This window comes from Centruroides sculpturatus, unplaced genomic scaffold (genome assembly GCF_000671375.1).
Source record: "Centruroides sculpturatus isolate CEXI.00-Female unplaced genomic scaffold, Cexi_2.0 scaffold898, whole genome shotgun sequence".
NCBI lineage: Eukaryota > Metazoa > Arthropoda > Arachnida > Scorpiones > Buthidae > Centruroides > Centruroides sculpturatus.
Window position 1 is genome coordinate 79000 of NW_019385136.1, and position 15325 is coordinate 94324.

At 30.0% G+C, this 15325-nt stretch overlaps 1 protein-coding gene across 1 annotated transcript in view; it reads left to right on the forward strand.

The window, feature by feature from the left end:
- Positions 1–15325, forward strand: part of LOC111635280 (trifunctional enzyme subunit beta, mitochondrial-like) — a 38465-nt gene that overhangs the window by 22653 nt on the left and 487 nt on the right. Inside the window, exons 8-13 of the mRNA XM_023380202.1 lie at positions 5414–5594; positions 6714–6838; positions 10064–10143; positions 10216–10263; positions 10330–10417; positions 12758–12832. Of these exons, the coding sequence (XP_023235970.1) occupies positions 5414–5594; positions 6714–6838; positions 10064–10143; positions 10216–10263; positions 10330–10417; positions 12758–12832 (597 nt within the window). The remainder of the gene's footprint in view (positions 1–5413; positions 5595–6713; positions 6839–10063; positions 10144–10215; positions 10264–10329; positions 10418–12757; positions 12833–15325) is intronic.

The window sequence follows — 15325 nt, forward strand, 5'->3', positions numbered from 1 at the left end:
ACTCCTAAGCTAAACATACAACTAAAAACACATAAGCCAGGCGAACAAATAAGACCCGTCGTCGACTTCAAAAACTCAACCCTATATAATTTAGAAAAATACTTAAAACGTGAATTACAAAAGTACAATAATTCAGAATACTCCATCAAGCACGCAGACGAACTTATACATGACATGAAAAATATAAAAATGAGCAAAAATTACAGACTCGCAAGCCTAGATATAATAAACATGTACCCTTCGATAACCTGGAACCTAATAGAAAGTACACTAAAAAAGATTGAAGCAAAGGAAGAGGTAATGGATCTAATAGAATTCGCATACAGGAGCAACTATTTCGAAGTCAACAATAAGTTCTACACGCAACGGACAGGCATAAGCATGGGATCAGTTATAGGACCGAAGCTAGCAGAACTTGTCATGGTAGATATAGACCAAGCAATCAAAAAGTTTACAGGCATAAAGTTCTATAAACGATACGTGGATGACATAATTATACTATACGACCAAGAATTAACAAAATTAGAAGAAATAGAAGAAAAAATAAACAAATTAAACGATAACATCAAATTCAAGGTAGAAAATGAGGCAAACACAGAAATAAATTACCTCGACATAAAAATAATCAGGAAAGAAAACAGGATCGAATTCGAGCCATACACAAAACCATGCGAGATCAGGAAAGTGCTAAACTACAACTCAAACATCCCGCAGTACATAAAAGAAAACATATTCATCATGGAATATAAAAAGATCGAGAACAGAACAAGCTCACTACCGACGAAGGAAAAACACCTCAACGAACTACGAACAAAATTCCTACTAAACGGCTATCCAAAACGAATGCTAAACAACTGGGAAAGGAAAATGAACAACAAAAGGCTGGTAAATAAACAAAACGAAAGAAACACCGTAAGATACATACCCTTCCCTTACATCCGTGGCTTCTTTGAACAAGTAAACAAAAGCTTTGAAAAAATAGATATAAAGCTAGCCCCAACCTATAACAACCTGCAAAAAAGAATCCGGAAGACTGTACCCGACAGAAATAAACAACCAGACAAATACAGCACTACCGAAGTCGTCTATAAAATACCTTGCACATGCGAACCCCCAAAAGTATACATCGGTGAAACAAAAAGAAAATTAGAAACAAGACTAAAAGAACACATCGCAGACCTGAAGTATAACAGAATCAACTCAGTTTTTTACGAACACTGCACGACCCACAACTGCAAAATAGATAAAAAGGATGCAACAATAGTACACAAAGAAAAAAATTGGTACAAAAGGAAATTCAAAGAAAGCTACGAAATTACTATAGACAAAAATAATATTAACAAGAACCTTAGCATCGACATCCATAAAAACTGGCTTCAATTATTAAAATAAAATAGAATGTTTATACAGTCGCAGGCGAGGCTGTGTGCAACACTCGGAGAAGGGTAATGTTACAAATTACGAGGCATGCGGGGGAGTCCGTCAAGTCGGGAAAAAAGAGGGGAGGGGAAGGGAGCGGGAAGTACGGACACACAAGTCACAACTATCGACGTAACAGACTGAAGAGGGGCGAAAGCCCGAAACGCGTTTCTGTAAGAAGTAAATGTAGGTGATGGAATTATTTGCCAAGTGTCTATAAATGCACCAAGTCGTGACATAGAATCAGAAGAAACAAGAAAAAGAAGACACGGTTTCGACAAATAACTAAAACCATAGTAATTGTTATTTAACAACAACTGCTGAGAATCATGAGAATTGAACAAACTGTTTTTATTTGATAAATTTTCTGGAACACTTACAATCGTTCTATAATCGAACCAACATGCAAAAAGAAATTTTAATTTAAAACGGTTCGAACATTTGGTTAAAAAATTGAAATATATAAAAAATATTTATAACAATGTCTGAAATGTTATCAATTTAATACCCCTAAGTTCTCAATGAAGACTAAACGTAATTAAAAACAAAAAAATCACATCTAAAATAGTAAAATAGTACAGTAAAAGCCTTTCTTCAGGTTAAGCCTTAATCCTCTCCCTCTCCCCTCTGCTGGGAAATTTCAAAAAATCCCTTCTTAGTGTGCGTTTTCATGACGTACCCTAACTGTGTACCAAATTTCACCTCTATGTTCTGAAACTTTCTAGAAAATTTCTTATTGAAGCGTCACACATTTTCGAAGTCAACCCCTTTCAAACCCCATATCTCTCACACACTTATAGCTATCGAGATGCAACCACCATAGTGCATGATGGGAGACTTGGTGCTACTACCACACACAAACATCATTCATGTGCGATGTGTAGTTTTGGCTGCAGAGTGACGTATAGACACAAACACGTCCATTTATATATATATATAGAGCAGATTGAATTTTATACAAATTACATTGTGTATTTAAAAAAACGCATTGTAAAATTTGTAATATAACTCTAAGCTCAGTTAACTGATCAATGACTATATTATATACTCTTCTGAAAACTGGAAAGAAATTTAATATTAATTAGCACAGAAAAACCATAAGAAGCCAGCAAAATAAACTAACAAATGTTTTCAATCATCTTAAATGGTTATCTTTGGGTTAATTGATGAATTTGAACAAATTTTAAATATAAGCAAATACAAACATGACTGATTGCAATGCCACACACACTATATTATAGAGAAGTGTCAATTTTCAAAGTAAATTTAATGCCCATTGACCACACAATTGTCTATGGTTAGAGTTGTGCTTTGAGAACCGGGTTCGATTAGGACAATAAATCAAACGTTTAACAGTGCCAGGTTGGTGAAACCCACTCACACTGTCACTGGATGGCTATAGGAGGGCTATTAGTTACGAGTGGGGAGTGTGATAGATATGTTGATAGGGTGTCCGATATTTAATTAACATAAGCATTCAATTCCATTTTTACAAACAGAAAGGTATTTAATAAACAAATAAAAGTTCAAATGTAAATGGATATATACAAAGTAACTAATAGAGCATTGACTTATTGACTTAGCTAATTAAAATACTATTGCTATATAAACGAGAGAGAGTTTACAATAAATATTAGCATAATACCTCAATTATACGTATGTCCTCAGGAGGTGGAAATTGGGAACCCGAGATCGGACATAATATCAATACAGCTAGCCCTCGGTTTACGCTGCAGTTCTGTTCCTACAAAAACCGGCGCAAATCGAATCGGCATAAAACGAACCCATATTTACACTGAGGTATAGGGTTAGGTTCCACATAAGTGAAAAATATGCAAATATTTTTGTTTATTAATTCAATATAATACAAAGTACAAATAAATTTAATTTTTAAAATGTATTTTATCATAAAATAAAGTTAAATGTTTTTATTTAAAAATTTTAGTTTTGGATCTCTTACATTTTTCGGGAAAAGTATCCATCTTTAATTGTTTACATTTTTGTATTCTTTCATTGAGAATTTCAGAATATGGTCAAATGGATGCGACGATGCTCCTTTTTACATTCGCACTTCGCTCCCAATCATTGTCTAACTCACAAAGTTCAACCGTCAAACTTTCCATAGTCGAAAGGATACGTTAACCCGACGTAGAGCTACGGACGAGCGGAGACACCGATTGGTTGACCACCAGTCGCCGTAGCGCATATGTAAGGTCAGTTTGAGCGGGAAAATTAAGGAAAGATAGATATCGTCTGGCCAACGAGATGTAGATTTGTCTCACTAACGATAGTTTGTGATCGGCGGAAGTGCTACTGCATCGTAGGGTGTTTTCCCGAACGAACTGATACGGGATAAATTCAATGGCGCTATGGATTCGGACGCCATTTATTGGACTATTAAGTTTGATAACTTGACTCGTGGGTACCTAAACGTTTAGTATTTTAATATTAATTTAATGCAAATGTATACACACCCAATAATATTAAACAGAAAAAATAAATATATTCAATAAAAATTTTTGTTTTAACAAATGTACAATGTTGCGGCTCGGTAAATACGTCAACACTGAAACAAAAATCAGTCTGGCATAGGAAAAATCGGGGAATTACACAGCAAAATCGCGAATTGTGCAGCGGCGTTATTGTGAATCGGTGTAAATTGAACCAGAGTAAACCGAGGGCTACCTGTATATGGCAACTTCTTTAAACTTATGTGCCCTGAGTTTGGCATGTAAACTGTTTTTATACTAATACTCTCTTCCAATGAGAATTAAGTATTTCCACCATCTGACAGGATGTCAAAATGAGTCTTATTTAGTCATAGGAGAGAGAACGATCTCTCTCAGGAACTAACAGTCAAAAAGGAAATGTTTGTTCCTTGTTCTCCTCAACTATAAAATAAAAGTTTTGAATTTAATATTGAAATATTATATTGATTTAAATTCTTATAAAATACCAATTCAATATTCAGATTCTCACAGGTGGGGTTAATCAACTTTTATATTTTATAGGAGGACCTCCAAGCCAGACTTAGAGACTATCTGACTGGCTTGGAAGTTGTTCTATAATAAATCATAAACATTTGATTTATCATTGGGCATTAAATTTACTTTGAAATATCTACACTTCTGTAAAATATGTTGTATGGTATTACAACCAATCATGTTTGTATTTTGTTAAATGTTAAATTTGTTGTGGAATAACTCAAAAATGGCCAGTTTAGATAATTGAAAATGTTTATTTTGTTGGCTTTTTATAGTGAAATTTATGGTGATTTATAGCATCTCATTAAAGTTTATTAACATTTTATTAAATGCAATACACCAGGGATCGGCAACTTTTCAGTGGTGTTGTGCCGAATGTAAGTTATAGTGTTATTCTGAGTGCCGACATGATTCTATCAAGTTTGTTATATATGTTATCAAAATTAGTTTGGTTATAACAGACTTCAAAAATGTAATTTTGAAGTTAATTGTTAATTGAATTATGTTCTTATATGTGAAGTACTTGCATAACATACAAATGGCGACAGGGAGCATAAATGCATGCGCTGTAAGATACAAACAAGAGATTCGTTTTTAATGTACCACAGCCTATGCTGAGCTATGACTTCCATTTAAATGTGTAATTAATAATTAAAATATAATTTTTTTTACATTTCTATTCAATTGGAGTGCTACTGAAAATTGGTCCGTGTGCCATAGGTTGATGACCCCTGCAATACACAATATTTTATATTTTATTGCTATAAATTTTTCTGTAGTAAAAATTTTATTGATCTTATGATTTTATTTAATTTTTATAATCTTATAAATGGTCAGAATTATAATTTGTTTAGTCTGTAATATTGTTATACATCACTAAACACAAATTTAAAATAGTTTGCTAAAATACTATTATAATTAATAAGTTATGTTTCATTAATTTATATTTAAAATTATTTTTAAAATGAGAAATTATATCAAACTGTACAAATTTTAATTTTTACATTAAGTTGCCATCCATATCGGAATTTTCATCGGGAGAGACAATGGGCCATTCTGGAGATCGTCTTGCCGCAGCTTTTGGAGTTTCTCGAAGAGAACAAGATGAATATGCCATACGTTCTCACACCTTGGCAGCCAAAGCTAGTAACGAAGGTCTTCTTTCTGATGTGGAACCAATTACAATTCCCAGTAAGATTTCTTAATGGCATTATATATACAGTACATCCTGGGTTTAGAGGGCAAATGTCTTGTCCTGGCATAGTAGTAGAAATTTTTATGTATTTTTGCTCCAAAACCTTTATTAAGAGGGTTGTACAATGAATTACATATTAATCATTAACATTATTTAAAAATTATCATGTTTATCTTTATCTTCATTTTACCATTATTTTATAGAATAGTGTTCTTAAACTTGTGTTCTTAAACTTGTCAAATGAAGTTTCACAATTCTATTTTAATGTATTACTGTGATACTCACTGCATCAAGCATTGGTAGATTGCTATTGGCATTTTTTTTGCATGACAAAAGACATTAAGAAACTTGAACTTTAAAGAAGGAAATAATAATGAGAATAGAATGAATCATGTAATGGAAAAATTGGCAGACATTCTGCTTGGGAAGTCTAGATACAGTAGTAGGTATGGTTTTGAGTTTCACTTTAGGCCATATCTTTTATATATTTGCAAATTAATTAATTTCTGATTATTATATAATTTAGTAGAAAATAGTGTTTAACCTGTCCTGGGTCATGACTTCTGACTTTGACCAGTTGACCCAAGATATCTCGTTTGGAATGTTTTTGAAACTAGATGTTGCTAGTCGTTATAATTTTTATATTAAAACTAACTTTCAAAATATAATTTTTTTGGTTATTACATTTATTAATATATCTATTTTGTTTGTGCAAAAAATAATTTCAAAGGAAACAATAGCCACAATTATTCTTTTCAAAAACGTAATTTTTGTTAGGCTTAACATCGACAAAAATTCAACATGGCGTCACACGCAACAGAGAAAACTTTGAACATACGATAGGTTAAAACTTCTAATGCAAATTTTTGTTTAAGTGATAATTGGGTAAAAATAGCATTTTGATTTTCACTGTTCTCTGGCATTTCTGAGTCCCATTCTTACACTTTGAGTTACAAAATGAAAACCTTGAATATTGTAAAAATGTGGTAATTATTTTTACAGGCACCATTCAACCTCTCATCCCAAGAGTGTCTGCTAAACTTAGGTTCTACTGTGTGTGTATGCATGCATAATATCTGTAAATAACATTTAAATGTAATATTTTTCATTGGTAGATAAAGACAAACCGATAGAAAAAGATAATGGAATACGTATTTCTACATTTGAAGAAGTTTCTAAACTAAAACCTGCATTTATTAAACCTCATGGAACTGTCACTGCTGCCAATGCTTCATTTTTGGTAAGTCTTACTGTCTTTGAAAATACGACTTCATTTACAATATAAAAGCTTAAAAAATAACTTTCTCAATTTGAGATGAAATAACAATAGTTCAGGATGTCTAAAAAGTTGTTGTGCAGTGGAAAAAATTTAAGTGAAGTTTTAATGAAAATGAAATTTTATGTATGGTACTGAAGTTTCTCCTAAAGTGAATGCTGGAAGTTTCTTCCAGAGGCCCATTGCCCACCAGTGACTGAGCGGATAAAACCACTGAACACTGGCCATGTGGAGTTTTCTGGGTTTTCTTCATTTAGGTTACCTAATTAGAAGGTAACCTAACACTTTCCTATAAAAGTCCTCCAGGGAGACATTCCCCTTGGCAGATTGTCCATGTGTTGTGTTGCCATATACAAATAAAACCAAATCCCCGGGGCCTCAAAATCTGGATGAGTGAGGTCTGGAGATTTAGTGGGCCAGATTCCACAGGTGATTGTGATTGGCAAAGAAGTCTTCTATAAACTGGAACATCTGTGAGTGAGAAGTGATGCCATTTATTGCAAGGTGGAAATGTGGGACATAGAACTTGAAGGTCTTGTATGCAATACAGTATGTATAACTTTAACATCATTACAAATTTCTTGCTGCATAGTAACTTTTTTGACTTTGTATAATAATTTAATTATAGAATTAATGTACTGTGAGTATTTGAATTTTCAACATATAAATTAATTCGAAAAGGTTTAACAAAAATAATCAAATATATTTCTAAATGACATTTGTTCTTATTTGACCGATTCTTTTATAGAAAAGAAAAACTGGAATAAATTCTTTCAATAAACTTGTACTTGATAATTTTCTTAGGAAAAGATAGAAATTGTTGTAGGAATGTCAAAGGTGTATGAAAATTTTTTTAAAAATTGTCTATGTGGACTTATTGGATAATAGGACAATTATACTGGAGTATTAGTTATCAATGCAAGGAGGAGTTCGTAATCAGAAAAATCAAAAAATCTTTATCACCTGTAGTAAAAACTGTATTTCTGTACACAAAACATACGTGTTTTGGGCTATTTGGCCCCTCTTCAGTAGTGTTGCTACCATAACATTCTAAAAATATATATTACAATAAATAAATAGATAAAATTACAAAAAATTCCTGACAATAAAACATTAAATAAAAAACTTAGAATTTTTGTATCCAATTACTTCAAGATATGCTATGCATAAATCATACATAGAAGTATTATTTTAAGTTTGCACAAATACATGTTGCTATATTAAAACAAAGGGAAATTTAAAATTATATCTCTAAAAATTACAAATAAATATCACAAATTTAGCAAACTTACTTAAATGATGTTCTCATGAATCTAATAAATTAGCCGTCACTTAATTCTTCCGTCTATTTATACCCCTTTGCTTTTGGTTTATGTTATTAATTATGCTCTGCCATGATTGGTGGATTTCATGTCCTAAGTTGTTGTTAATTCTATTGCTTTGTCTTTTTATATAGATATGTTTAACATTATTGGTTTCTTTTTTATTTATTTTGATTGTGTTTAAATTTATTTCACATCTGTTATTATTACAATGTTCTACTACTGCAGAATTTGCATAATTTCCTTTTATTGCCCATATATGTTGTTTTATTCTTAATTTCCTTTTAGTTTCACCTGTGTGTGTTTTTTACTGGATTACAATCAAAAGAATAAACCACCTCTTTTTCTTCCATTATATCAGTTTTTTGTCCGATCTGTGATATAAATATCTCTTAAATAAATCATTCTTTTCTGATATTAAATTTACTTTTCTATTTAAAACTGTTTTTACTCTTTCAAAAAGTTTAGGTATATAGACTAAATTTATATATTTTTAATCATATGCTTTATTTATATTTTCATTACTAGTTATCCAATATAGCCATTTTTCAAGTAATTTTTTTTGATAGCTGTTAAATAAAAACATCTTTATAACTTGTTCTATTTCAATTTGTTGATTTTCTAAGTTACTTGTTCTATTTTTAATTTTATCAATATAAATTTTAAAAATATTAAATTTCATAGTTGCTGGCACATTTGATTTATAATTAAGAACTTTTGGTATTTGCATAGGTTTAACAAATTTTCTATATTCAAATTTATTTTCATTTCTTTTGATGGTTATATCTAAGTAATTAATACTATTAGTCCTTTCCTTCTCGATGTCAAATTGTATATTTTTCTCTATTAAGTTGGCTTGTTGTAAAATTAATTCTTCATTTATTTTTCTACTATCAAATATAATGATACAATTGTCTACATACCTATTATAAAATTCTATTCCTTCTATGTTTTTAATTTTTTCATCTATATGTATCACGAAAATCTCTGCTAGTCTTGGGCCTATGCGTGTTCCCATTGGTATTCCATTAATTTGAGTGTAAACTTTTCATCATACTGAAAATAATTATTTTTCATTACTAACAAACATAATTTAATTATCTGGAGCTTGTATTTTTTCCAATACAGAAAATACAGGCTCCAGAGAAAAGTTTTCTAACAATTTTATCTATTTATTTATTGTAATATACATTTTTAGAACATAGTGGTAGTAACACTGCTGAAGAGGGTCCAAATAGCTCAAAACACATATGTTATGTGTACAGGAAAAGCTACTATAGGTGATAAAATAAAGATTTTTTTGATTTTTCTGATTATGAACTCCTTGTGTTGATAATTAATACACTGGTATAATTGTTCTATTAATCCAATAAGTACACGTAGACAATTTTTTAAAAATAAAGTATGATTAAGGACAGTAAGGCAATTAAATTTATGTATGAAAATTATTGCATTATATTGATGTTAAGATAACTTTTTAGCTAAAGTAAATCTATAAATATGGTTTATCAAATCTATAGTGAAAATATGCTAAATTCCATTAGCATAATCAAAATTTATTTTATGTCTATCCAAGTGTTTGATATGATTTCAAACATTAGATCTTAATGCAAACATTATTGTGTTTGAATTTTGTCATCTGCAAATCTTTTTTAGTTATGTAATTTTCAGCCAATGTGGAAGCTGTTTTCACCGCTCATCTTATGTTTTCTAACAGTTTCAATGTTTGTTTAGAAAATTTTTTTTTATTCAGAATTTATTTTGATATCCCTTCTTTTGTTAATTTTCTACACAAATTCCTAGTTTAGATATCAGTATTCTTATTTCAAGAAACTTGCAATTTTTTAAAAAGACTGTTTGTTTCTAGACTGATGGTGCATCTGCATGTCTTTTGATGACAGAGGAGAAAGCATTAGCCCTAGGTTTCAAGCCAAAAGCATATTTGAGGTAAATTTAGTGAAGGTAAATTTATATTACATAATTATTATTAGTATTAAAAACAATAAATAATTTTTTCAGAGACTTTATTTATGTTTCTCAAGATCCTAAAGATCAGTTGTTATTAGGGTATGTCAAAATTTGAAGTCTTATTTTAGTTTTTACTGTGATAAAATATCAAAAAGTTCTTTGCAGACCCGCTTATGCAACACCCAGACTACTAAACAAAGCTGGTCTTTCGTTAAATGATATAGATGTGTTTGAATTTCATGAAGCTTTTGCCGTAAGTATTCTAATTTGTTTTACTGATTGTCGATTCAAATAGTTGTTAATCTAAGTGAATATAATGATGAATTTATTTTCAAATTATATGTGAAATACTAAATCTGCAGCTCTCATTAGTTTTGTATTGCTTGAAGGCTATATTTTTATTATGAAACTTGAACTAGAGATAATTAGTGCTGCCATTTTGTGAAGTAATTAATGTATCTTATAAAGATATTTTGTGTGATAACTCGTCTGTATTGAATTTCATTTACTGGTGTTTCTCTTAAAAATAAAAATATTCAGAGTGTATTTTTGGACCTAAATCTGATGACATGCCTTGAATACTTCCAGAACTCTCCATAGATTTTGTATTCATTGTTCTGAGAATGTTTAAGAGTCAAAGTTACTTCTCACCTGGTACTGGTCCAATTTACTTAATATAAACACACATAAAAACCTTTACTTGACCAGTAAAAATATATTTAATGAAAACAACAAACGTTTTCGACCGCCTTCCTCAGTCTTCCTCAGGTTTTAAATTCTGATATTCGAAAATCGTTGTGCTTAAATATTTAAACATTTTGGAACATATACATCTTTGCGAATAAAATTCATTACGCGCATGCGTATTAATCATTACGTACGTGAACCCAAATATTCACAAATATTATTTTACATATACATGTAAACGATGTATAACACCTTACATAGAGTTGTGGGGGCATTCTGCTTCATACGCAAACCTCCAAGCTGCCGAAATATTAATAGCATCTTTATAGTTGATNTTTATAAAGCAGGATTACGTAATAGCTGTATCAACTATAAAGATGCTATTAATATTTCGGCAGCTTGGAGGTTTGCGTATGAAGCAGAATGCCCCCACAACTCTATGTAAGGTGTTATACATCGTTTACATGTATATGTAAAATAATATTTGTGAATATTTGGGTTCACGTACGTAATGATTAATACGCATGCGCGTAATGAATTTTATTCGCAAAGATGTATATGTTCCAAAATGTTTAAATATTTAAGCACAACGATTTTCGAATATCAGAATTTAAAACCTGAGGAAGACTGAGGAAGGCGGTCGAAAACGTTTGTTGTTTTCATTAAATATATTTTTACTGGTCAAGTAAAGGTTTTTATGTGTGTTTATATTAAGTTTAAGAGTCATTTAATCACTGAGACTTAGTGTTTTGAAAGATTTTTGGTTGCAAGAAATGAACAAACATCTTAATTTGGAGTTATATGCTCTTGAGAAAGTGATTTATCAGAACAACTTAATTATTACATTTAATTGTAATATTTTTGGCCTTATGATTATATACCAATGGCCCTTGACTTCTGGACTTAAGCATTTGTAAAAAGCATAAATTTGTATGAAAGTCAAATGCCCGAAAGTTGAGTAATAGATTTGCATAATATAAAAGTGATTTCTTTCTGAGTGACCTAAAAAGAAAACTATAAAATCTCTTAAAGTAGGAAATGCTCTATTTTTATAGTGAAACTGTATGCAAAAAGTGTAAACATTAACTAAGTACATATTTAAAATGTTAAAAGTACTAATTAACCATATAAAAATCATTTCTAAAAAGAAATTTTTTGTCTGTTTTATGTATCAAAGCCTTCATACAACAGCTTGAAATTTTTATTTGTTGGCCAAAAAACATACAAAAGAATGGATTGTTCAAAAGTAGAGGACCACTTGTAATTTACTCATATCATACATTCACTATCACAACCATTCCTTTCAATACAATTTTATATCTTTATACTTTAAATTATTATAACAAAATATTTCATTCATTCATTTTGGCTACCAAAGTACTGCCATGGTTTTATTTATCAAAAGTATTTTACTTTCAGTGCTTTTTAATCAACAAAACATAAATTTAACTGCTTGTAGTCAATTAAATTTGTTTCAAGATCTATATAACTTTTTTAATCTGTAATTTCCTTTTGTTAATAAACTATGCATTTAATTAAAACGATTGCAAATTAATAAAAGCATCGCTTATAATTCTTTTAAATATAAATACATCCAGTGATTTATAATTGATAATATGGGCAAAGATAGCTTTTTTTAATATCATGTGTGGATTATCTATAAACTTGGCAATAAATCAATGGTGTTTTAGTATTGACACTTTTTATATATTTAATTTATTAATTAAATCCAAATAATTTGATAGTAACTCTCTCATAAACTGCTACTTGTCAACAATATTTGTAAGTACAATCTCCTATTTATAGATTTTGTGGTATTTTTAAGAAACTTTTGAAATGCATTCAAATTAAAGGTTTAAAATAATTAGTGTAAATATTTATAATTAATAAATATGTATTTTTTCAGGGTCAAATCTTAGCAAATCTGAAAGCTTTGGATTCGGATTGGTTTGCAAAAAATTACATGAAGTTACCTTCAAGGGTAAGTAATAATTTATTATTATTGATTAAGTATTTTAATTATAATAAATGCAAATTGTTGATGTGTGTATTTATTCTTTAATGTTATGCATACTATTACAATTCATCCTGTTTTATGTGAATGATGTGACGTAAGAAATGTATAATTTACTACTTTCTACTATTTTTGTTAACACATTTTAGTAATTTGTGCTAAGTAATATTTTATTACCTATCTCATTTGTATTCATTCTATTTAAAAAATAGTGATTTAGGAACTTGAAACTTTTTAGATGGTTTCAGAAATAGTCTAATTTTAGTCGGAACAATAAAATTAAAAAATAAATTAAATCCTTTAAATACGATAAATTTTTTAATATTTTGAATGTTAAAGTTTTTACATGTAGTTCCTGCTTTATTGGACCAACAGACCACAGAAATTTCAAAAAAGTATCTAGTGCTTTTTTGAAATTTCTTTGTTCTAATAAAGGTAAAACCACATGTATACTTCAATTGGGTATAAGTGCAAGTTTTATTTGTTGAAAACAGAAGATTAATATTGATTTTATTAAAGTCGTTGTTTACAAATTATTTTGCAGAGCACATTGACAAGAAGTAATTTTCAATATCTACTAGTGTTATCTCCTTTGTACAAAATATCACAGATGCGATATTTCTGTAGAAGTGTCAACTAGTTATTGTTCAAAAACTAGCTGACATACCCGACAATGCTCAAGTTATCTTAAAACATCGAAAACTAGGTGCCCTTTTGTTACTTGACTATTTAATCACAGTGACCAAACTGTGACTCTTTTAGACCCTTATTATGGCTCCCATATACTTACAGAATTTCTTTTTATAAACTCGGTATTTACTACCTACTTATGTGTAATATTTTTTTGTAAGTTTACTTATTATGTAGTGTGATGTGCACACAGATTATGAGACTAATGTTAGACAATAATGAAAACAGATAGACACTATTTCAATTCGTGGATGTGAAAATTCATGTTGACCAAGTTGGTGGTTGGACGAGTGCTATATTTTACAGAGTGCATTAGTAGTCAGTTTTATTTCGGACACACATACGTTGACACAGATCTTGTAGATTGTGATGCACTGTTTTTTATTGAGTATGAAAGTATTTAAAAAAAAAATGATCATGTCCATTTGATTGTAACAATCTTCCTTTTTCTTATCTCTCTTTATAAAGTTCAAATGAAGTTTCTCACAATTCTGGTCCCTCACTAATTTGTACGATCAATTTTTTTTTTTTTAATATCAATGTGCATTTTTTTAAAATATGTAGGTACTGTGCAGCCTTCGGCAGGAATGATGCCGACCCGGCACTTTCTTGAAATAATGTTACCATATCTGTCATTTTTCACGCTTGTCTGATGATTAACTATGTATCTATAAAATGCTGTTCCAAGAGGATGTGGCTGTCTCATATTTCTGATAGTTGACATGGTTCCTATTGTAGCAAAGTTTGGTCACTTCTGCTATATACCAGTCAGTCTCATTAAAAGTTTGAATGTTTGAATGTTTCTTTGTTAATTACACTTTAGTGTTCTTAAATAGCCATATTTTCTTATGATGTGCAGCATCAACGAATTTTGCCATCTTTCTTCGGAACCTCTCTTGGTAAAATCAGTTTTGTTTTATTTATGTATATTTGCATAGATTTGTTCTACCTTACTTTATAGTTATATTTGCAAAAGTTAAAAATTTCTTTTGAATGATGATGAAAGTAATTCTTAATTGCATAATCCACAACAAAACAATTTAAAGTGATAATTAATTTTTAAAAAATATTGAGAATAAATAATAATAATAATAATAATTGTCTGAATACTTTCAAAATATTCATGTGCCAATGTGTTTCATGCTGGAGGTGATAAATTATTGGTGTTTGGATGAAGAGATGCCGACAGACAAATTTAGCCAGTTATACATTGCTTTTTAAATCACATGTTTCTTGATAATTAACTTGTTTGATTTATTTATTGTTTTCAAAATGGAAGTAACTGAACATGAAATTAAATGTGCTATGATATTTTTTGTGGCCGATTAGTGTGTAGGCAGAAATGTTGTGGAACGGTTTGGAAGAATGAACTTCTAATGTCATTCGTAAGAAATTTGTGGGCTTTCTCAAAGTTTTCTATAAAGTGAGTTTGTGAGAAAGTATATCGACTCAAAAATATTGACAATGTAAGGGATGACGAGAAATCTGCTAATTTTCTACATCTGAAACAAGATGATAATTGAGAAATCAAGTGTAATGGTGATCTAACCCCACTTTTTTAAGTCTAAATATTGTACCATAAAGTTGACACATTCTAGTTTTTCACATTTTATACTCAATTTGAACTCTAGTAACCAGAGATGATATATTTAATATACAAAAGTACAGTACAACACCATTAGCTCTATTTTGATATCAGAGAGGGTTAAACCACTCTTGTACTCGGCCTTTCGATTGTAACTACTTGTCTTTAAATGGTAGTTAATTAAA